The sequence below is a fragment of the Galendromus occidentalis genome, unplaced genomic scaffold, assembly GCF_000255335.2.
Source record: "Galendromus occidentalis unplaced genomic scaffold, Mocc_1.1 scf7180000076870, whole genome shotgun sequence".
Lineage (NCBI taxonomy): Eukaryota > Metazoa > Arthropoda > Arachnida > Mesostigmata > Phytoseiidae > Galendromus > Galendromus occidentalis.
The window spans coordinates 352,335-373,543 of NW_003804859.1; the positions used below are offsets into that span (position 1 = coordinate 352,335).

The 21,209-nt window shown below is 52.0% G+C and overlaps 2 protein-coding genes across 3 annotated transcripts in view; both read right to left on the reverse strand.

Moving 5' to 3' along the window:
- Positions 1-2,250: 2,250 nt before the first annotated feature.
- Fnta (farnesyl transferase alpha) lies at positions 2,251-4,289 on the reverse strand. 2 transcript variants are annotated; one of them, XM_003740228.2, is made up of 6 exons: positions 4,081-4,289; positions 3,717-3,916; positions 3,285-3,436; positions 2,947-3,159; positions 2,714-2,798; positions 2,251-2,594 (listed from the first exon to the last, which is right to left on the reverse strand). In XM_003740228.2, the coding sequence occupies exons 2-6, from the start codon at positions 3,900-3,902 to the stop codon at positions 2,328-2,330; spliced, it is 903 nt and encodes a 300-aa protein (XP_003740276.1). In that variant the 5' UTR covers positions 3,903-3,916; positions 4,081-4,289; the 3' UTR covers positions 2,251-2,327. The 2 variants fall into 2 exon arrangements, with proteins under 2 accessions (XP_003740276.1, XP_028966424.1); XM_029110591.1 differs by having other exon boundaries at positions 3,717-4,140.
- Positions 4,290-6,847: 2,558 nt separating this feature from the next.
- The window catches only part of Tusp (WD40 superfamily protein Tusp), a 72,044-nt gene continuing 57,682 nt past the window's right edge, over positions 6,848-21,209 (reverse strand). The window contains 11 exon segments of the mRNA XM_029110595.1: positions 6,848-7,168; positions 7,330-7,546; positions 7,888-8,103; positions 8,229-8,565; positions 8,743-9,234; positions 9,313-9,422; positions 9,529-9,806; positions 9,972-10,750; positions 10,933-11,109; positions 11,327-11,603; positions 13,792-14,082. Of these exon segments, the coding sequence (XP_028966428.1) occupies positions 6,848-7,168; positions 7,330-7,546; positions 7,888-8,103; positions 8,229-8,565; positions 8,743-9,234; positions 9,313-9,422; positions 9,529-9,806; positions 9,972-10,750; positions 10,933-11,109; positions 11,327-11,603; positions 13,792-14,082 (3,495 nt within the window).

Consider the following 21,209-nt stretch of genomic DNA (forward strand, 5'->3'; position numbering starts at 1 on the left):
CCCGCTCAGTGGAAGGAGACCGATTTCCGGACTACGGATGCGCTTTCGAAAATTGCCCCCTTCACCGGAGTTGAGCTAGTCGAGCTCGTCATCCCGGAATCGAACCTGATTGTAGTCAGAACTCATTGCGGGGCCCCCCAGGACCGGACCTTTTCCGGACATATCCCAAAGTGGAGGAACCCGAATGAAGAGACGGACTAGGGCAGGTCCGGAAAAGTGGGAACTCTGTTCAACATCGTCCCTGGTATACCCGAATTACCTTCAGCCAATCCCGATTGATGGTGTTACGGATAGGATTCTGGATTTCGAGCTTCATCTGACGAGGAAGCGAGCAAATTCGTCCCATACACTACTTAGTGAAGTCGTACGGAGCTCACGAAGGTAGGGGCGCTTGTACCATCTCCCTCAGCGAACGTTGAGCGACTCCTCCCGGGAATCACGAGATGATGCCCAGATTATGCAATCGCGCTGAGACTCTGAGTGCATTGTTCTTCACCCTTAAGTTCGGATCTGTATGCACTCGGGGGATTGAAAAGGGATCGATTCTAATTCGGTCGACAGTCGGTCTCCTCCAGGAAACGATTTCCGAAGGAAATACCTCCGAAATCTGTCTCCGAGTTGGTATCCGTATATGGGAGCTCCGAAGGTGGGAAACTCTCCCGTCCATGCTTCGAAGGGGGGCAAAGGTCTCTTTCTGCGAGCAGACTTGGAACGCTCTCATATAGAAACCGCTCTGCGGCGAAAGGAACTCGAATCGGCAAACCCGCCGAGAACCGCTCCTTGAGGCCTGGAGTGAATTCTGAAGGAACAGGGCAAATCGATCCCTCACGGCGACAGTGGAGAAACGCTTGGGGATTTCCGTGAGCGTGAGCTATCTTCGATAGATGAAGTCGCGGTTGTCCAGCTTACACGGAGCTATCTGATGGTGATTGTACCAGGCTATGCACTCTTCTAAACTCATCGGCTAACTCAATCCTGGCGGAGCTAAAATTTCTGGTCAACGGCTCACCGATTGCCGATTGCCCAGAATATAGCGAATAAATTGGATAATAGAAGTTTTTAAGTTCGCTAACGAGATGCTTAAATTGTCTTCTGTAGTCTTTCGACGGAAACAGAAGTTACAATCAGCGGGTTACTGGGTAACTATTTTTGGCGATTACATAACACATTTTCTAAAATAGACCAAGACCTTCAGCTCGCTTCAGATGCTGCTAGAAGCCGATTGAATGGTTTCGGTAAGGGCCGCTCCCGGCCCTCTGCGATGGTCGCTTGTTCTGCTTTAGCGCTCCCGACGGATCGAGCTTCGAGACCTTTGGACGGCTTCGTGGATCAGAAGCTAACTTGACGATGATTTCACGATAAAAAGATCGTTTTGGGAGATTACGAGCCGGAGACTTTCTCAATCATTTCGAGGTAAAGGAATCCTTCATTACCGACGAGAGTACTGAGGAACGTGATCTGAGAAGACCTCGATCCTTGCGCCGGAGTCTCTCTTGATGGTCACCGGCTTGAATTTTTCAGCGGAAGGATGACCACAAATGTCGAGCAACGCTTTCCGGGCATGAAGATTCGAAGTTTCTCATTAGAATGATCGGCGATATCTCCTGACCTAAGGATATTTGATAAACATATATATTTCTGATCCAGGTTGTATCAAAGCGGATCACGGATTCCACTGGCGTCGAGAGGTTGGAGCTATCTCATGGAAGAAGCCGCCTGCGCCACAGCACTATCCGTCCGCGGAATGAAACTCGGAACTACGATTCCCGTGAATCTCTACTCAGATCCAATTGGGCGGCTTCCGGGAACATTTCGTAGTGTTCCGCCTCCTCACCAGCTCGAGGACAAATTACAGCGTCCGTTGGTCCGAAAACCCGTAGCGGAGATGGGAGCCTTCTCCGCGCTGCCTTTTCCATCCCTACTCACCAGATAGTCAAGAAAAGCGCGGACAATCGACCGGCCCAACTAAAATATTTCGTAAGAATCGAACTTTTCTGTACACTGTCTGCTCGAAGAACTTTTGTGATCTGTCCGAAGAACTCTTCGTTCGAGCCTGCGCTGCTGTCTTCCTCAGTCCTTCCCCGAGAGTCGAGGGAAAATATAATTGTACACTCCGTCGGAGAACATGAAGATCAGCGCTGGGCCTCGAACGAAGACCCTTCATATACTGGCTGACGTGACATGTATGTATACTGAGTACGTGTGACGGAATGGATGTGCAAAGAGAACGTCCCAGGCTCCAAAGACGATCCATGAGAACATAGCCGGATCCTTTATTCTTGAGATCAAAATACAGGTCTCAGATTTTGGCGATTCCAGGGCGGTTATCATTCCTCCCGTAAGAGTCTCGCTCTGAAATCCCAGTAATTCGCTCGCAGAAGATCATGCTCCTTCAGTTGTTCGGCTGCTTTCAAAGCTAAGTCCTTTTGCCCGGTCGCTTCGTAGGTGTCGAGAAGGATCGACAGAGAGAACACACTTTTTCTCCCGGAGCTGAATTCTTTCTCCAAAACGTTGATTATGTGAGCTTTCTGTTTGTCGTTGGCGTGTTTGAATATGCCTCTCAGATAGTTCCAAGAACTCTCGTTGTAGTTGACCTGGAGAGACAGAGAGATGCCGAAATCAGGGGACCTTCCCGGAAAAGTGGGAGCGGTGAGTGTGAACAAGGATAGAAGAATCGAGCACGATCAGATATCCCCGAAGCGCCGGAACTGACCTCGCGGACAGAGTCCAGGGTGAATTCGATTTCACTATCCATCACTTCGCTGGTGAATCCTGTGGAATTGAGCACGACAAAATATCTGGAAAAAAGAAAGACAAACTTTTTGTAATCGGTGATTAGGTATTCTAGAGCGACGGTCTCTAAATGAAGAAGATGCCCACGCGAGTGGGAGACGCTATGATCGGAGGGGAACGGAGGAGCCGTCCATTTCCGAGCCGTCTATTCACCTTTGATTCCACGCAGAATTGTTCCTGCAATCTTTCGCCAGCATTTCATCGCAGACCGCCAGCTCACCATCCCAGAGATTGAACTTCCGCAGTATCCATTGACGATATTGCCACGCATGATAATTCTTTGCATCCCATTCCAGCATATTACGAATGAACTCCAGCTCCCCCGCAGGGTCTCCGAGCCATTCGACCATCTTCTGACGGTGATACCTTCGGATGAGAGATCGGTTTGAATTTAGACATCTTTCCATCCGGGAATTCGATAGGACTCACTCAGAAGGAGACGTCGACGATACTGGCGAGCAGCCTATATTCAAAAGCATACTGAGACTTACCAAACTTGATAGTTCTTCTGATTCTCCTGGATTTGAGTGACCATGAAATCGAGTTCTTCTCTGAGGTCCTTCTTAAGATGCGCGATGAGTTTTCTTCGAAGGAGCCATACGGTGTAGCAGGACGGATTCTCATCGGCGCAAGTCGTGGTCAGCTGCGATACGACAGAAGCTTGTTACAGCCAGGCCCAGTACTACGATTACGCAAGTACGGCGATTTTCCCTTATTTTGCAAGCTCCCCGCAAAAGCGAAGTCGGAGAGCTATCAGTCCGGAGGATATTCCTCGATATCTCTCGTCAACTTTCTCGAAGTCAATCATGGAGCTTCAAGCGTACGGCAACCGAAGCTTCTCCTTCGAAACGGAGTTTTCTCGGAGATGATTGGTTTTCCCTCGGCCCCTCGTTCCATCAAGAGGTGCCGAGCGTCACACTCACCTCGAATACGCGTTCGCTGAGCTCACCGCTCTTGAGCACGGCTCTCAGGTAGCCATAACAATCTCTGAAGGTTTCGCTGTAGGCGATATTTATCACAGAATCCTTGTCGGTCTCGATGTCCAATGGCTTGACGTCGGCCCAATCGGATCTATCCTTGTACAGCACATGATCTTCATCGCTCGACATACTTCTTCGGGAATCTGTGAACGTAGGGACAGGCCTCCATGAAAGTTCCGCATTCGATCGAGTGCCTCACCGCATGAGTACCGGAGACCACTCTGACTTGAATCTCCTGCGGTCTTGGCAGGTCCGGGATAAACTTGCATTCGATCCAAAACCCCCCGAGCAAGGCGATAGGACCTACTCGATTCAGGTCTGTCACAGAGATATGATTCTCTGAATCACGCTCCGGAGAAGATCAGCGGTGTCCTGGCAAAAACAAACGGTACCCTGTTCCGAAGCTCCGATCACGAGATGGGCTCCGTTCTCGCTGTTCCTTCGATGACCCTACTCGAAACAGCAACCAGTTAAGTATCGAGAGAGGTGCGCCGAATCCGCAGCTGCTCGGAGGCCGGTGAAAGTCTAACGGACGGATGTGTCTGGCTAAACGACGGACATGGCGGAAATCCCAGACAGGGTCCGACTGTGTCGGTACCGGGCGCGCGGAAAATTATCGAGATGAACTTTAGGCCGCCTCTAGCTGAGGAGAGACTTCTCGAAAGCAGCAGAAAAACTCAGCGAAAACATGGGACCGGGAGTCTTTAAGGTCTCCGGCACGCGTCTCTTATTGCCGGCTACGACTCAAGATCCCACTGACTCCGTGAAGGGCTCCTCTCCGCCGGTGTGACCCACCTTTCAGAATTCCCTCTTCCACCTTAGAACTTCAATGCCTCCTTTCCTGAGAATTTGAGCCTTCGAACTTCGATCGTCTGGAAACGGAGGCTCGAACGCGGTTCCAGAGCCTTGCGCGCCGCGGGAATCCTTCCCAGAATCCGCCAGTACGAGAGCTCCGAAGCCCGTGAAGCGCTCTCCCCCGTACACGACAAAGGAATTCGTTTGATATCCTCTTCATTTATTCGAGTTCCGATTGATTCCACTCCAATGAATGAGACAGAAAGAAAAGAATTGATATCGAGTGTCATTTTACAATATCCTAGCAATTCAGAAGAGTAGTCGCAGTTATCATCAACCGCTGCTTCTATATACACATATGAAGGTTATCGTCGCCGACTTTTGTTCGACAGAGGAAGCAGCAGGTACCAAATACGAAAACGTCGCTCTCTCCAAGTTAACAAACTCTAATTTGTTGATAAGTATCATCGTATCAATCACTCACTGCCCATTCACGTCGTACCGATGATTCGATCCATTCCTGATTGGTGGTAGGTTTGCTTGTTACGCGTTGTAATTGCCCCAAGAATCTCGTCAGTTTGAAACGAGTCTGTAGATTAATATGTTCATCTACTTCCTCATTAGACAGCCCGCCGAACATCGTGGTGAAATTTCTGAATGACCGAGTTTCTCGCCGTTGGATTGATTTGATTCATTCTCTCGAGCTAGAATAATTGACATGAATTCTCTCCGCTGTCCAATTAATGGTTCGAAGTGGCATCGCCCATTTTTAGAACATCACGATTCCTCCTAAATCATTCGGCGATTGATGGCATGGAAAGACCATAAGCTTGAACGCGCTGGCCCCCATTATTCTCGCACAGCTTCTTTCGCTATCACTACTGCTATCGTAGTTGAAGAACTACCGGTCAGAATCACAAAACATCGTATCAACAAATAACGCAGTATTCATAGTCAGACACAGAAACTATAAGTGTTCTTATTCCTAGTAGCCGCGGAGCTAGCTTCGTTGCACATGCCGGCATTTCAGTCTCATCGGCGTATTTACGTCTGATCATCATCATTGGAACCTTCAAACCTCGATCCCAGGCAAGAACTCGTCATCTCCGCAAAGGAGAGGTCCTGGGAATTCGCGGCGAAGGGAAGGCGATAGGCTTGATAAGAATGACCTCGAGGAGGACGAAGAGTCTTATCGGCTACGAGGGAACTCTTTGATGCGCGCCTATAGGAGGGGATTTTGAATGTCTAAAATGTTCCCCCCAAGGAGCTTCTATGTTTCCCTTCTGACTTCGATGGTCCAAGGAATGGAATTCCTAGTCTACGAGATCGCTCCATGAGCCGACGAATCGAGGATATGACCCTGCAGTCGAGTAGAGAAAATATTGCACGCTCGGGTTTCGGATTTCGAGGAGAGGAGAGGCGGCAAGAAAATCATCCGTCTTGAAAAATAACTCATTGCACTTACGGGAAGAGTTTCGGAGCAGAAAACCGCTCTTTTACGGTAAGCTACATTATTTTCAGCTCCGACATAGAATCTCCTGTCTGGTCAGTCCCAGAGATCCTCCTGCCGATTCCTGACTCGCTCCGTTTCTTCACTGCAGGAGTCGAGGGAGGGGAGGGGAGCTGAGCTGGCTGGCTGGCTAGCCGGCCAGAACAGTAAATGCCGCTCTTGAGTTCTTCTCGATCATTTTGATGGAGTGCTCAGTTCAGAGGAAGTCAAAATTTTCGAAATAATACGTAGGAGTAGGATCCGTGTCAACCGGTCCATCTCTATCTTCTCGATGTCGGTCATGCTGACGACTGATTTCTCCCGATAGACCTCGACCAGTCCTGTTAGGAAATACGATCGCGTCTTCCTGTCGTTCATCGGAACGCTCGTGCCTCGCATGGCACAGGAGCGAATTCAGGAGCTCGATCGATCCAGTCGGGGGGGGTTGCACTCCTGACGCCCGCCTCTACGGATTACACGTGGGCTTTGGCACACGGACTCGAGAAGTCCTCACAACAGCCCCATTCGAACACTCCCATCCCGTCTGAGACGAAACATCAATGGACCCGACGTCCATACGGGGCTCGGGCATGTAAGAATAATAATTGGTGTATTCGGGAGGACGAAGAACGGCGGCAGTTGACCGGCAGTGGTCACAATCGCGATCATGGGCGGATACGTAAATGTACACACACTCGGCCCCGATCGCCGAACACCTGCAGCCTGTCCCATCTTACGAAGCCGAGCTTCCGGTTAGGAAACAGTCTCTGGATTATTATCTCGTGATTGATTATTTTAATCGTTGCGTGACGTTGGCCAGAGCTACGGCGAATGCTTGGAGGGCCGTGAAGGGATATTGGAAGTCGAGAGTATACGCGTTGCCGTCGATTCTGCCGAACTGCATGACTTGGCTGCCTTTGAATTCAATTTGGAAGTTCTTCGCGGATTCTTGTGTGACTCTCCCTCCGAAATCGAGTTGGTACACTTGGCTGGCCTCGTTCCAGAGAGGTGCCTTATTAGACAAAATGAACTCGCGGTAAACCGGCGCGGGTTGGGCCTGTCGAGCTTCCTGTTCTTTCTTTGAGCTAACGAGCATCTCTTGCTGATGCACCTGCGGATTTTATGATCAAGGTTAGGAATCGTCGCATCGCGAAATTCACGGAGTCCCTTCCAAGTTCCGATCCGGTCCGCTCCATAGCGCTAGATTAGCGGCGGTTATCGACACTCCTCCGGTAGGAGGGACATGAGCATACGGAAAATCTGTTCGCTTACCTTTCCGTGGCGTTTCTTCAGTTTCTTCTTGATGTAAGCTTTCTGCATTGACTCAAGGTCTCGGAAACCATTGTTCGATATGACATCTTCGCTGCTTCCCGCCGGTGTTGTGTTCTCGTCGTCGGAGCTCTCTATAGTGGACCTTAGCGACTGTTTCCGGACCTTACGTAGCAGCAATGGACTGTACAGTAGCGCCTTGAGATGATTCGTCGATTGCCTAGAAGGAGCATCAGACGCGTTAAATTTTGATAGCCTCCCTTATTCTCGTTCTGAGGATCTTCAGCTGCCAAGAATCCCTCAGCAGCGCTTGGTGACCATTCGATTCACGATTGATTCGACCGAGTTTATTCGACTCGCGATGAATTCGATCAAGTTCATTCGACTCGCGATGGAGAAAGGTTCCGGAAGGACAAATTCGATCATTCATGATGGAATTCTCCATCGTCATCGATTCCCAATTCCTCTCCGTAGGGCTCGAGGTCCCCCCATGGACAAAGGTACCCCCTGTCGGGGTCGTTTCATAGGATGTATTCCAACGGCCTGAATACAAACTCTTACTTTTTGTTCCTCCGACGATTGTTGAGGTCCGGTGTGGTGGGCGTACTCCGGCTCACAGGCGGACTCGCCGGTGGCGTGAGACCTCTCGAAATATCCTGCTCGTTCCTCACTATGGCGTTTTCGAGAACCGAAGCCGACGTCGCAGAGCTGAGGGGATTCAGCAGCGGGTTCGAACCCAGCAAGGATGATTGTTCCATGGGACGAGGAGTCGCGTTCCTGCAGCCGGAGAGAACGAACAACTTTTAGAATATATTTTGCCTTCCAACGAGCGACTTCGCCATGGAAGCGAACAAGCTCGAATCGACCTTGGCGCAAGCTTCTATTATTTCGCCCTCCCTTACCCGTCTGAGTCTAATCTCGCCCTCTGGAGCATCGGTGAGTTCCGAGTCCTCGGTGCTGAGGAGCCTTCGTCGTCGGTGGCTTGACAAGCCTCACAACAGCAGCCGGGATCGTCTATGAGACATTCTTTTGTCTTCAGAGATGCGTCAACCTCTCCGTTTTCCGCTTTCGATGGAGATGAAGGCGAGCGCACCGAGCGAAGAGTCAAACGTTTAGTTGTGTCCGATCGCATTCTACGAATACTTGCGTCTCTGACGGTGACAGCATTTTCAATGGCCGCCTGACCGCTCGCTGAGGCGCGGCTCTCGTCGGAGGCTGCAACGTTCGAGATGTCCTCTTCTACGGAATTCGGGAGAGAGAGAGAGAGAAAAACGTCTGGTTAGCTCGACAACAACCCGGTGGTCAAGTGGTATCGAGTCGACCTTTCCCCGATCTTCCCTGCCCTCGGTGATTGATGGTTTTCACCAACGACGGCCGCGAATCAATTAGCTGCAAAGTGCTTCGCGTGCAACGTACCGTGATCAATGTACTTGATATCAGATGCTTTCTCAGCCCAACGGGGCTCGGGAGTGTGGACTGCGCGGACGATCTCGCTCGTCGTCGAATGGGGAACTTCTTCTACTGGGGAACTTTGGTCCGGGTCGACCCTGCTGTTACGTTTCATCACTTTTCGAGTGGGCGAAGTGCCGTTTAACGACGACCGAGGGGGCTTTCGGCAAGAGCATGATGCCCCAGTCGATGTCGCTACACCCGAGGAGTGTTCCGTAGCACCACAGCTCAGTCGAGAGGGTCCGGCTACTGGCGATGTCTCTCTCGACGGTCCGGCAGAGCTCCCGGCGGCTTTGGTCGAGAGCAAATCGTAAAGGCAGTGCAGACTCGTTTGCGTGGCCACGGACTGAATTTGGCTCGGCACCGACGTCGAAGTCGGTCTGTACCGCAAACTGATTTGTAATGTGTTCGGGCTGTTTTTCGTGGTGGTGAACGACAGAACTTCCTCGGCCGGTGTGGCTGCAAGAGGGAGAATTACCTTTGAACGACGTGGCGGGAAACGGGCAACTCTACGTCAGAGAAGGAAGGAGGACTCACGTTCGTTGTCGCCGTCGAGTTCGGGGTCGTGCGCGGCGATTTGTTCGTAAGTGAGTGCGCATCTTTGCTTTTTCGGAGTCATGGGTGCGATCGGTGGTGGACTCTCGGTCCTCTCCGAACCGTTAGCGTCTGCTGAGAACGAGGACTTTATATCGTCTATTCCGTCTCGCCGAATCCGTGAGGTAATAATCTTCTCTCCTGCGCCGCGAAGGGAACGCGGAGACATTCGTGGGAATTCCGGTCGACCTACCGTTTGTGAGTTCGTCGTCGTCCTCGCTGAACGACGGGGTGCTCTGGAGTCCACTTTTGGCTCGGAGTCTCGTATTGGAATGCGGTCGGAGACCTTGGAGTTCTTTTATCATGAGCGTCATTTGACGTGGCTGCAGATGGAGTAGACTGGTGCGATACGACATGATCCCCAGTACGGCTGGCAGCCAATCGACGAGCCCGATCAGCTTGAACTTCGTGCCCCAAATATTTGACGTTATCGCCAACTGCAACGAGTAACTTCGACTTAGCGGTCTAGCTATCGAAAAAAGGTCCCGAGTCCTGTGACGTCAAGGTCATCCTCCCGGGGAGACTGCTCAAATTTTCGAGTAGGACTGCGTCGGCGGAAGCCATTGTGACTTCGAAACGAGACGTTTGAGGTCGATAATTACCAATTTACTGTTTTCAGGCAAGAGGTCTACGTAAGCGCTCTCTCTCCGCTGCTGTGAAGATTCTCTGGACTCAGGTTTGCCGCTCGTCACGGATCCGCCAAGCAAGCCGTTGCTAAGGAGCTGCTTCCGAAAACGCCGCCGACGCTGCATTCGAGGTGAGGCACACCCTTCGTCGAGTTCAGAATCCGACGAGGCCGCTGGCGTGCATCTCTGCGAGACGTCTGGCGTTGCCTGCGACGATCGACAGATTCGTTACGCCATTCGATTAAGATTTGATTCGGGAGGCGATCCGGAGTCCGAACACCGAGAGCATCGACGCGGAAAACTCACCTGGCTGCTAGCCGAACCCTGGCTGTCCCCTTGAGGGTCGAAGATGACGAATTCCGGTCTCAATTTCGAAGCGCGTCGCCCTTTCAACAACGGCACGAGACCGCCAAGGTACTCCAGGAACAACGTGTAGGTCGCGCTTCCCGCCGTAACGTCGTCGTCGTGTCGGACAACCGTGCAGTGAAGTCGAATGTTGTTCGCAGGTGGTTTCGACACGAATTCCCTTAGGCGGTCAGGTGCCGGCAGGTAGCATTTGATCGTCTGCCCGAAGAGGTTCGACACTAATGCACGCAGTCGAGTCGGTAATTGCAGACGAGCTACCTGCGTTTCATTCTGTAGTGCGCGTTGGATGCTGAGTCTGGAGAGCAACTGCAGCGAGGCCATGCGACGGGTCACCCATGCGATGTGGATTACGTTTCCCGTCGCAACGAACAGGCGCTTGTCATTGTGGCCTACGATGGAACCAGAAAGAAAAATCGTAAAGATTGAATCTCGCGTCATGATCAGGTACATATTGATTTTCAGGATCAGGATCTGATATCACAGTTGCCCGAAGAATCTCGCTCTGCGTGATAAGGGGGCAAGGAGAGAGCCGGAGTTCCATGAAAGATGTTCTCCGAGGAGACGTACTCACCCCATGTGAGCGCCGTGACCGGCTTCAAAGAGTACGGTATGGACGCCACGAATCGAAGGCTGCCCGTATCAGCCACGTAGAACTTCACTAGGTTCCTAAACGATGTGGAAGAGAGCTCCTCGGCTACTCCTGCGACTGCGAGCGTCTCTCCACTGTTCGACCATTCGAGCTTGATGCCTGGTTGAAGAGAATTTTTTTTTTGACTCTCCTGCTTCTCTTATTTTCAATTAGACAACCCTGATCCATTCATTTTCAATTGAACAATCCTGCTTTATTGATATTTTATCAATTGGCCAACTCTGCGATGCCTGAGCAGCCGTATCGCTCCATGGGGTCCCCGTTTGTCAAGTTGTTATCGTCCGGGTGATTTCGAGCTCGGAAGAGGAAGGCTTACCTTTGAGGCCAGTGTGCAGTACAGTCGGATTGAGGTCGTCGTAATTCTTCATCAGATAAATGATTCCGCTGTCGAAAGCTACGGCCAATATAACACCGTGGGATGTTTGATTCTCGCTCGCTTGTTGCCCATCTAACTCGGACTCCTCCATCTTGAATTTCTCGCACGACCAAGCCATCGCGATGATCGGAGTGTCTTTTATCACACAGACCTGAGTCACTAGTTCACCATGAACATCGTTCACCAGGATATGACCTTTCGACGTTCCGAACAGCACCTGCAATCGAGACAGTAGCGAGTCAGCGACGCTTCCGAAACCCATGGAGGGGAAACTCGAGAGTTTCTCGATCGAGCGCGAGTACCGCTCCATCGTCCACATCCCGGCCAAAGACCGACTACCCCATCTCTCTGTGTATTTCGGGCCTTGACATTCCCCTTGTCCACGGCAAGTGGCTCATTAGATCGACACCTTGGCTCCTGTTCGGCGAGAAAAGAAGAAATCGAGTCCGTAGAAAGAGGCGGAGGAACCTCGCCGACCGGTTTCTCCAAAGTGGGGGTTCTCCGCTCCAAAGTGCAGAGTGAAAGGAGCGAGTCAGACAGAGGACCTGAGCAGGGAAATCGGAGGAAAGGAGACAGACCAGTTCGAGTCGGGGAACGAAGATCATTTCATCACATGTCAAAGCCGCGCAGTACAGGGCGCTCGACTCCCATTCCCGCTGGCTTGGGAAGCTACTCATGGAAGAAGCCCGATGACACGACTTTGTCGTTTTGTCGCAGACACTATAATGGACGTGTCTTGCACACACGGCAGGAAAATAGACTTTTCCACAGCATAGCAAGTGTCGGTGAGGAGCAGTGATGCGGTGTCTGTGTGACTTCGATTCATCGCTGTCAATTTATTGAGCTCACTCGGCGATGTTTTCGAGCCCGCGCACGAACTTTAACCGAGGTTTCATGCGTGCCCCCCCACCGAAGGTTTCATTGTCTTCTCGGAGCTCTGACTTTTCTTTGTTGAGGAACACGCGCAAAAGATCGGACCCCGCATTGGGGATCCGAACCCCAAAGCCGCAGAAAGCATTTCTCGATCGTCGACTTCCGGGGGATATCAGAGCCTCGCCGGGAACAATAGGGAGCGCCAAAGCTGAAACGGGTGGTCGTTGGCTACATCGCGATCATCATACGTTATCCTTAGATAAGCAGTAATCTGCCCGCCGTTATTAGCGGCTCGCCGGCTTCGGCGACGAGGGAGTTGCGGAGTCCGGGAACGATTATTACGTCGGCTGCCGCGGCAGCGGCGACGATGGCGACAACGAACTGATAAGGGACAACTGTAGATTTAGCAGAGCGCATTGAGTCAAACAGACGATATCGACGACGGCCCTTCCTCGCCATGTATCTATCCATCTGGATACAATCGCCTGTCCCGGTGCTTCGGGGCGGCGCCGACGTAGCACATGCCCTCCGTGGCCCCGCTCAATTTTTCCTCGCTCATGGGGAAATGGGCAGCCTCGACCCACGTCTGGCCGGGGTATTCTATTAGAGTCCTCCGTTCGATCCTCTGAGTAAATCGCTCGATTCGTTTGCCTCCCGGAATCCTTTCCCTCTCCGAACGTTCCGTGCCAATCGGGTCGAACACGAGAACGACGACAGGTACACGTGTCGAGGTAGATAAGTGATCCCTATGGGAAAACGATCTGCACGCGCAATCCCCCTCAGAGGAGTAATCGGGAAGCGTTCCAAAGATGGAGCTGCGCCGACGGAACAAAGACGAGAGGAGAAAAGATGGCTCAGATAGATAGATTGATGAGTGGATCTACAGATAAACAGATGGAGCAAGGGGAGTGCTCGAGGCGTACATTCGTCCCCGGGAGGAACGTAATCACATTTGTACGAAGAAGTGCTTTCTTCAAGAAACGAACGCCATTTAATAGCGTCCTATGCAGCAGCGGACGTGCTGGCGTCGGTCGGCTCCTAGAGAACAAGCTCTTTGTCCTTTTTTCAAATCAGACGTGCTTTTCTTTCCTCGTTCTTCTACTCTCCTCGACCCGCCCTCCATACCGGGAGGAACCCTCGTCTCTTTCAGGCCCTGTTCATGCTATTCCTTGATGCGGGTCCTCTTGTTTCCCTCCGTCATCGCCATCGTCGTCCTTCTCGCTGGGGCTCAGCTCTCGTGGATGCTTAAAAGCCAATCTCCTCTCAATCCGAAAGCATGGGAAAACCATTGGAGGCCCCGCTTCTCGATCCGGGAATAGAACGAGGGAAACGAAAAAGCTTCCCATCCGCTGATTATGCTCCGCGGACCTCCAGAAAACTTTAACGCTCGAGTAATTATATGTATGTACATATGAATCTGTGTGGGAACGCTGTCGATGGCTGAGTCAGGTTTTCTACCGGTTGGAAATAATTTCCCCCGTAGCTGAGTCGTATTCTCGGCTGGATCTCCACTCTATGACGGGGAAACTCACCTGCTGATCATCGGGAGTCCAGACCCCACAGGATATTGTGGCGTCTAGATTCATCATCGAAGACCAGTATCGCTGTCCCGCCACTGAGCCGACGAGGACGAAACCGTCCTGGTAGCAGATGAGGGCCATTCGGCCGTCATGGCTCCAGGCGAAGTCTGTCACTTGCGTGTTCCTGTCATTGATCAGTTCGATCGACCATCTGCCCTCGTATTTAATCCATACAAAAATTATTCCACTGCTATCGCACGAAGCCAGCTTCTGATATGGTTCGTTCCACTTAACCAGCGTCACCTGGAATGAGACAATCGGGAGAGATGGTTAGTTGGTGTCGTTATAGGAATAGTTGACAAGATCTAATGCGGGTTAGGCCTCGAAATGTTGGCTTCCGACTCCTGATCGATGTGATCGCGAGTAAATTGCTGCCAATTGATGACGACAACAACAATAACAGCAACGACCGCATGTGTACAACGAGACCTGACTCATGATGAATGCGTCATTGGTTTGCGGCCCCGCACCTCCCTCCATTCGCAACGACGGGAGCACTCCGGCAATTCCAAATACACGCATGCTAAGCATGAAGAGTAAAAATCGAAGTTTATCATTCCCATCTGGTTTCTTATCAGGTCGGAAGTCAGCCACATCGCTCCGCGCGAACGAACGAAGTTGAGAAGTGAACTCGCCGCCGGGCCGATAGGACCGGCATCTCCGAGGTTAGAGTCTCTGCGCGGGGTTCATTGATGGTCCATCTGGCGCTCAGCTCGATCAATTTCGATTATTCAACAGAATCCGGAAGACCTGCTCACTCGTTCAGGGAATGATTCGCATTCCGTGGGTCGAATGAACACAAAATAATGCTGCTCCATTGTGGGTCTGTACGTAATGTTCCGCAGCTGCCTCCTACGGAACGCTCGAGGAATTCGCTACTTCCATCCATCTGTTTCTCGCAGGCGGGCTCGGGCTCCAGCCAAGCCACAGTCGATCGACATTCCACAAAAGGTTGCCAATGATTAGTTCTTCCATCAGAGGGCTTTCCTAGATCCGCTGCGGGAGCGAACGCGCGTAAGATTACGTGGCTCTGTTTATTTTGGGCATGACAACGGCGTCGGGAGAACGCTCTTATTAGCGAGAGCTCCGGCTTGCGAGTGTTGGCAGGCTCTTCAGCCGTATGATCGATGTTGCCCAAAGCTCACCGCCTGACATTGCATCGCTGCAAAAAGCTGGGAGACGGCAACGGCGCGGCGGCGCAGACAGGGCTGAGTCTTCCCCGAGTGGATTCAATTGTTTTCAGCTCTCCCGGTACCCCGCGCCTCCTTCGCCCGCTATTCCTCCTCCACGCTTCCCAACTTATTGTCAGACGTCAGGCTGTCAGATGCTATTCCTCCGAGCGACTAAACGCTGCAGTCTCTGATGGAACAGTTTCGGCGCTGAAGTAGCTGACGTTGCTCGTCTTCTGCGATCTCTGCAAGTTCAGCAAACGCAGTTCTTTGTTTGTGGAGGCGATGCATTCATATATCTATTTCGTAGGAGAGACGAGACGTCTCAGAGCGATGGCGATAGGTACAGGAGTAGTAAATAAGATAACGACATCACGTCCAGCAACTCGTCTACCATTCTCGAGGAGAGCATACAATTAAGAAAGTAGTGGAAGTTCCTTGTTCGAATACTCGGGCTCGTAACCCAGACGAACCCCCCTCCCTCCCTCCCTCCCAGCCTACCTCCCTCCCGCTCGATGAAGCCCTCTGCCCTTCCGAGTGTGTTCGGCCACTATGTCAGTGCATGGACTCTGAAGATATCTGCAGTCGCTCGGGACAACGACGACGAAGCCGCTGCTTCTGCTGTACAATAACCATCAATATTGATATATCACTCACTCAGCCGCTCCCACTTTGTGAACAGGGTACGAGGGATGTAATGGTGCTCAGGTAAGGTGCAGGCCTGTAGTCGAACTCCTCCCCCCTACCCCGCTCTCTGCTCGACCCCGGCTTGTTCGTCCGACTGTTCCCTCGGAAGGCACACAAACACGGCGAGGAGGACCATAGGTAAGCAGGAAGCTTCGAATGCTCCGAAATCTCCGCTCCCTCTAAATCTCTTGGCACTCACTGAACGAGAAATAATCCAGCTGGCCTCCTACGTCTGTAGCCACCAGCAGCAGCTGCTGAAACGTCAGAGGTGAGGCTGGCCGAGGAGCTGAACCGCATTTTGGAGATTGAAGGGAAAAACTAAAAAGACAGACCAGCCCACGGACACGCTCCGGGATTCGTCAACGAGAGATTTCTCCGAAGGAAGCTATGTCCGAAGCTTCGGGGGCTCTCGTCTCCGAGATGAGTCCCAGACACCGAATCCCTTCCTCGGACATCTTCGATTTTTCTCTAAACGGAATAGGTCTGATGGCTTTTCTGTTGTGAGCAGATCATTCGAACCCGATTGATATCTATCCCAGATTCTCATCATCCCCCACCGTTCATCGAAATCGAGGAAAATGTTCCACGCCGAGGATTTTCGAGTGATTATTTTTTATTTTCCTCAATAATAAACGCCGATGGGACCAAAGCCAGCAGCGGTGGGGAGCACGAAACAGCGCGAATCCGCCCCAACGAAAAAGACCGACCTGTTTCGTTTAGATAGAGTTCAGCTGACTGAATCAATCCGTTGAACTTTACAACCTCAAGTAATTATTTCGAGCGCCGAGTGGAAGCGTGATAGCTCCCGAGATGACTCGTGACCGTTGAATACGAGTACGAGTCTCATCCGAGAAAACGAGACTGAGCCAATGGAGTGAGCGGAGTGGGTCGAGCAAGAAAAATGGCCCGTGAGTTAACAAAATGCTCGGTCCGTTGGGCTGGAGAGCTTTACAACCTTCTTTATTAATGCCCATCTGAAGAAAAAGCTCGATAAAAGCTTTATAGCTACTATGAATCATTCCAAAGACCTCGGACTCGAGAGGACGACATCGGGTCGTTAGAGATTTCATGGCTGTTCCCTAATCTCTACAGATGGCCACAAGGGGGCAGCGCCGCGTTTCGGTAGCGATTGTTTTTGCGTTTTCCTTTTCGATAGTCCACGTCCGAGCCCCATGTGACCGCCCGTGACAAGCTCCCTCGGTCAGTGTATGCGCGGGAGTGTCCCATTCGTTCCCCATGGATTCATCATGGAGCCTAGTGCTCGAGGTTGGTTGGTTGGTTGGTCAGTCAGTCGGTCCCGGGGAAAGTTTCTGAGGAGACATAGCAGGTTACTTCGGGACTAAAGCTCTTTCGGGTTTCCGACTTGGCGCGGGGCCAAGCAAACTCTCCTCCCTCCCCGGAGTCTCATTTGCCTTTTGCGCTGTTCCGCCCGCACCGTCTCTCCGTTCCACTGCGGATTTTCGTCCACTCCAGACAGACGGGGGAATTGAGCGGGAAACATCGAACATCGCAGTTCGGGGAGGAGTTCTTCACGAGAGAAATTCGCGTCAAGACTTCCCGCATCTCTTCGGCCTCCAGTCTAGTACCTAACATTCGGCGTCGAGAAATCTTTTTTAGTTTGCAGAATGGCTTTCTCATTTTTTGCGCCATAAGAATGAGGAGCAGCAAAAGGGCAAACTAGCATCACGCAGACAAAGTTCACATTGCGTCATTTTCGAACTAGGTATATGAGGTTCGATGTATGGGAGGTACTCGTTCGATGCCTCTTCATTTTCTTTCGGTCTCCCGAGTGCCTGATCGAGCGATACGGACGAGATACTTCGCTCTCGATTGAGTTCTCAAGGTTCTCCTCCGGCACGCGAAACCTTTCGATGTGGGCGAGGGCGGAGCCTTGAATTCCGACCGATTCCGCCGTCTCGGATCGGTCGAGGGAAGAAGTTCTTGGAGCCAGCGAGTCGCGTAAGTCTGTTGTGTAGCTCGAGTATGACGACGCCGGGGAGCGGGGCTTCCGACTTATACCCCTAAACGAAAGACATTTGGTCAGCGTCGTCATCATTGCAGCCGCGGGAGCGTTTCATGACACTTGATGGCCGGGCGAGCGACCGCAACGACTCTCCTGGGGACCGAAATTGTCCACCTAAAACATATGGATTAAACTTCCGACGCGGCGCCGCGTCGGAGAAGCCCGAGCTGCCCGAGCCCTGTGTGTCACCGTTCAGAGTGTGAGACGTTTTGTGGCAGCGGTGGGATGAGTTCGAAAAGGGAGTCGGTGGTCTAGGTCCCTCGAAGTGGTCGCCGCCCCGTGCGGCATCATCGCTAGCCGCTTGGTATCATTTGGTACCAATTGTTAGCAGCGGAATCGTCCTCGTTGTAGTTGCCCGAGGCGTGTCGAACATCTCCCCATCGTATCCGCTTTAGATTTTGCTCGGCCAGCCCGCTGAGGCCTAAAGTAGCCGCGGTGAATGGACTGCTGCTGGCGGTGGTAGAAGGGGCTGCAAGCGTTGTTATTGTACATCGAAGCAGTGGTCGCCGCCTCCCGCTCGTCGGCGGCTTGTTGATATCGTTGATTCAATCATGACCCGATGTCGGACCAAATTGGATTGTATCCACCTCTGCTCTTAGAGGATTACTGAATGAGCTGGTCGGAAATCGAATGAAGTTCGCCGGGCTTTCCGGCTCGCCAACCGATCGGAGACACCTAACGCGACGGAGAGACTGTCGAACGGATCCCGCGGCGACCGAATGAATGAATCGATGTGGTGCGCAACGATTCCGACACCATCACCGGTGAGCAGCTCTTCCCGCTTTGGCGGTGCACGTTATGCAGGGTGAGCACGAGATAGACAGGACGGGGCGGAATTAAGAGCTGGATCCTCGCTCCTCTCGAATACGATCGATCGTTTCACAAGACTACGCTATCGAAAGAGCTCGCTATCGGCTTGCCGGCGCCGTCCAGAATCAGCCCCTATATAGCGCCAACTGCACTCAGCGGATATTATTATCAATAAGTTCAGCCGGGAGCACCTTCGCGCCCCGGCCGTGCACAAGCTCCGACTCCACCGGTCCACTCGCCAACGAGTTCAGCTGACCCGGGCTCGGATCGAGCCTCGGACAAAGACACAAACACATATCGGATATATATCCAATAACAACACTTCGTACAATATGGCGGAGAACAACGCCGCTCGACCTGGCAGCACCACATTATTTAGCTCTGCGAGCCGAGAAGGGGGAGGGGAGGGGGGGCTTGAAAAGGGGGAGCAAGAAGCCTAATAGCGCAATTCCGCGCTTCACTGCATCCACCTCACAGCGGAACCAGCGGCGCCGGCGCGGGCCGACGATGAACAGATGCAACTACGTATGGGGGAATAAGAGGCGAAACAACTCTTTTCCTCTAAAAAAGACTCGCTGCCATGTCAGGTGAGAAGTCGAAATCGATGAACATCGCTTCTGTCACCGAGGCGGAACCAGAGACGCCAGTGGAAAACGAATGAACTAGCGACGAGGAAAGATAAAGTGTATGCAGGAGCGAACGAACGGCTCACATAATTGCACGACGGCAATCGACTGCTATAACGAGCTTCATTGGCATGCCATTGACTTGTTCCCTCTTCGTTTTTCGTTTGGGGAGATTGCCTTCCTGCCCCGACTATCTTATCTCTCTTTCGGCCTCCCTCGGCAGCTCGCCGACCTGCCTGAGTATCCGTGGATTGCGCGGTAGATGGGTTGCTCCGCGAACGGGTTGCACTGACTGTGTGAGTGCATGTGAATGAATGTACGTGCGCGAACCCATCGACAGCAGCATCCTTCGGTCGCTCATGCTCTGCCTTCCGATAGGGCTCTTGAGTCGGTGGAGCCTGACCCAAAGCTGTCACTCTCAGCCACAAATCGACCCGAGTACTTTTTAGCATCTTGCACTCGCTTCGCCGCAGTTAGGAAGTTCTTCCGACACAGCCCTCCTGTCGATATAATTTTTCACCCACTAATCGGGATAAACGAGTTCGGAGCAACCTCGTTAGCGCACTGCGAGACTCTCGAATGAGTCTGGGGTCCCACCGCGCCCAATCTGGGGCTTATATGTAGGTATAGCAGGACTTTGCGGCGTCGTCCGTTATCTGACCGAGGATTTCTTGTCGGCTTGGACTCTCAGCAAAAATTAGGAGTGCCCCTCGGTGAAGCGAAAGGGCGACAAGAGGAGCACGTGGCCAGCAAGCTCGTTATTTTGTTAACCGACTCCCTGCGGGCTTCCTAGAGGACCAACAAATTTTAATCTAAGACCCAGCGGTCGCGTCACTTCCTCCAAGGTCTTCTTTCCCTCGTGATTCTCCAGCATTCGACGACTCCTCATCTCCAGCGAGGCTGGAAGGGGGAAATGGTCTGTCCGGACTCGTCCTTCCCCTAGTTCTAAGGGGAAACTAGACGAGAATAATTTTCAAATTCGACCTGCACAGATTCCCGATTGAGTCAAACGGGTTCATTTAAGCTTCAGTATTTGAGGAGTCAGAGAAAAAATCATCCAGCAGATGAGGACGACGTTTGTTCGGAGTCCTCAAAATTGCTTCCGAGAAGAAGTTTCAGGATTATTCGAAATCCCTCTCCGGGCGGAGTCACACTCTTGCCCGGAGCCGCAAAACCACATATAAATCCACCCGAGCGATGCGTTTTACGACTGGGAACACGAATATCACAAATTTTTGAACATGTCAAATTAAGCAAATGCTTTTCAATGTCCGCCGAATCCGACCGGGTCCAAAGCCCATAAATCAGGATTGGCTAATATGGCTCTTCTTTACTTCCTACATAAAAGTGTTCGTCGGGTTGTCTTCTCCGCCTTATATGTGCTGGCCGACAGGGGAGAGACAAGGCTGTGGCGATGTGGTATTGGGTTTCCGCGGAGAATGGGGGCTTCTCCTTGAGCTTCTAGGGATCACATTTGCATTCCTCGTTTCCTTATAGTATCTCGACTGAGAAGGGGTTTTTCGCAACGGACACGTCGAGTGTCGCCTCGGACTGTATGCATTGGCCTGAGTGACCAGCGAAGTTATTTGCATGACAAACGCAGTCTCAATGGTGTATGTTCTGCGATGTTCCCGAAATTTTACCCGGATCCTCACATCCGCGGACGCGAAGATTCCGTGCTAGACTTCCGCGAAGGACACCGATCTAATGATGGGTCGATTCGAGTGGAGATTCTCGATTCCGTCATTTTCGAGGAGGGAAAAATCGTTGCCCAAAAGATTTCTCGCTCTTCGCGAGTCGCAGAAGGAGATCGGGTGCAGAGAAAATACATCTAGAGCGCAGAACCGCTGCGAGGGAGGCGGAAACTTAGGTGGATGAGCCGCAGACGTTTCCCCGCAGACCAGGAGGACTCCCGTCGCCGATTCCAAATTATCTGCTGCGACCAGCTCGCTGCGACTGCACTAAACAGCCCAGTTCTCTCGAACTTGCTCGGCCATTAGTGACCGTTCGGTCGTGGCACAACAAGTCGTTTTTTTCCCCGAGCGCCGAACTCCC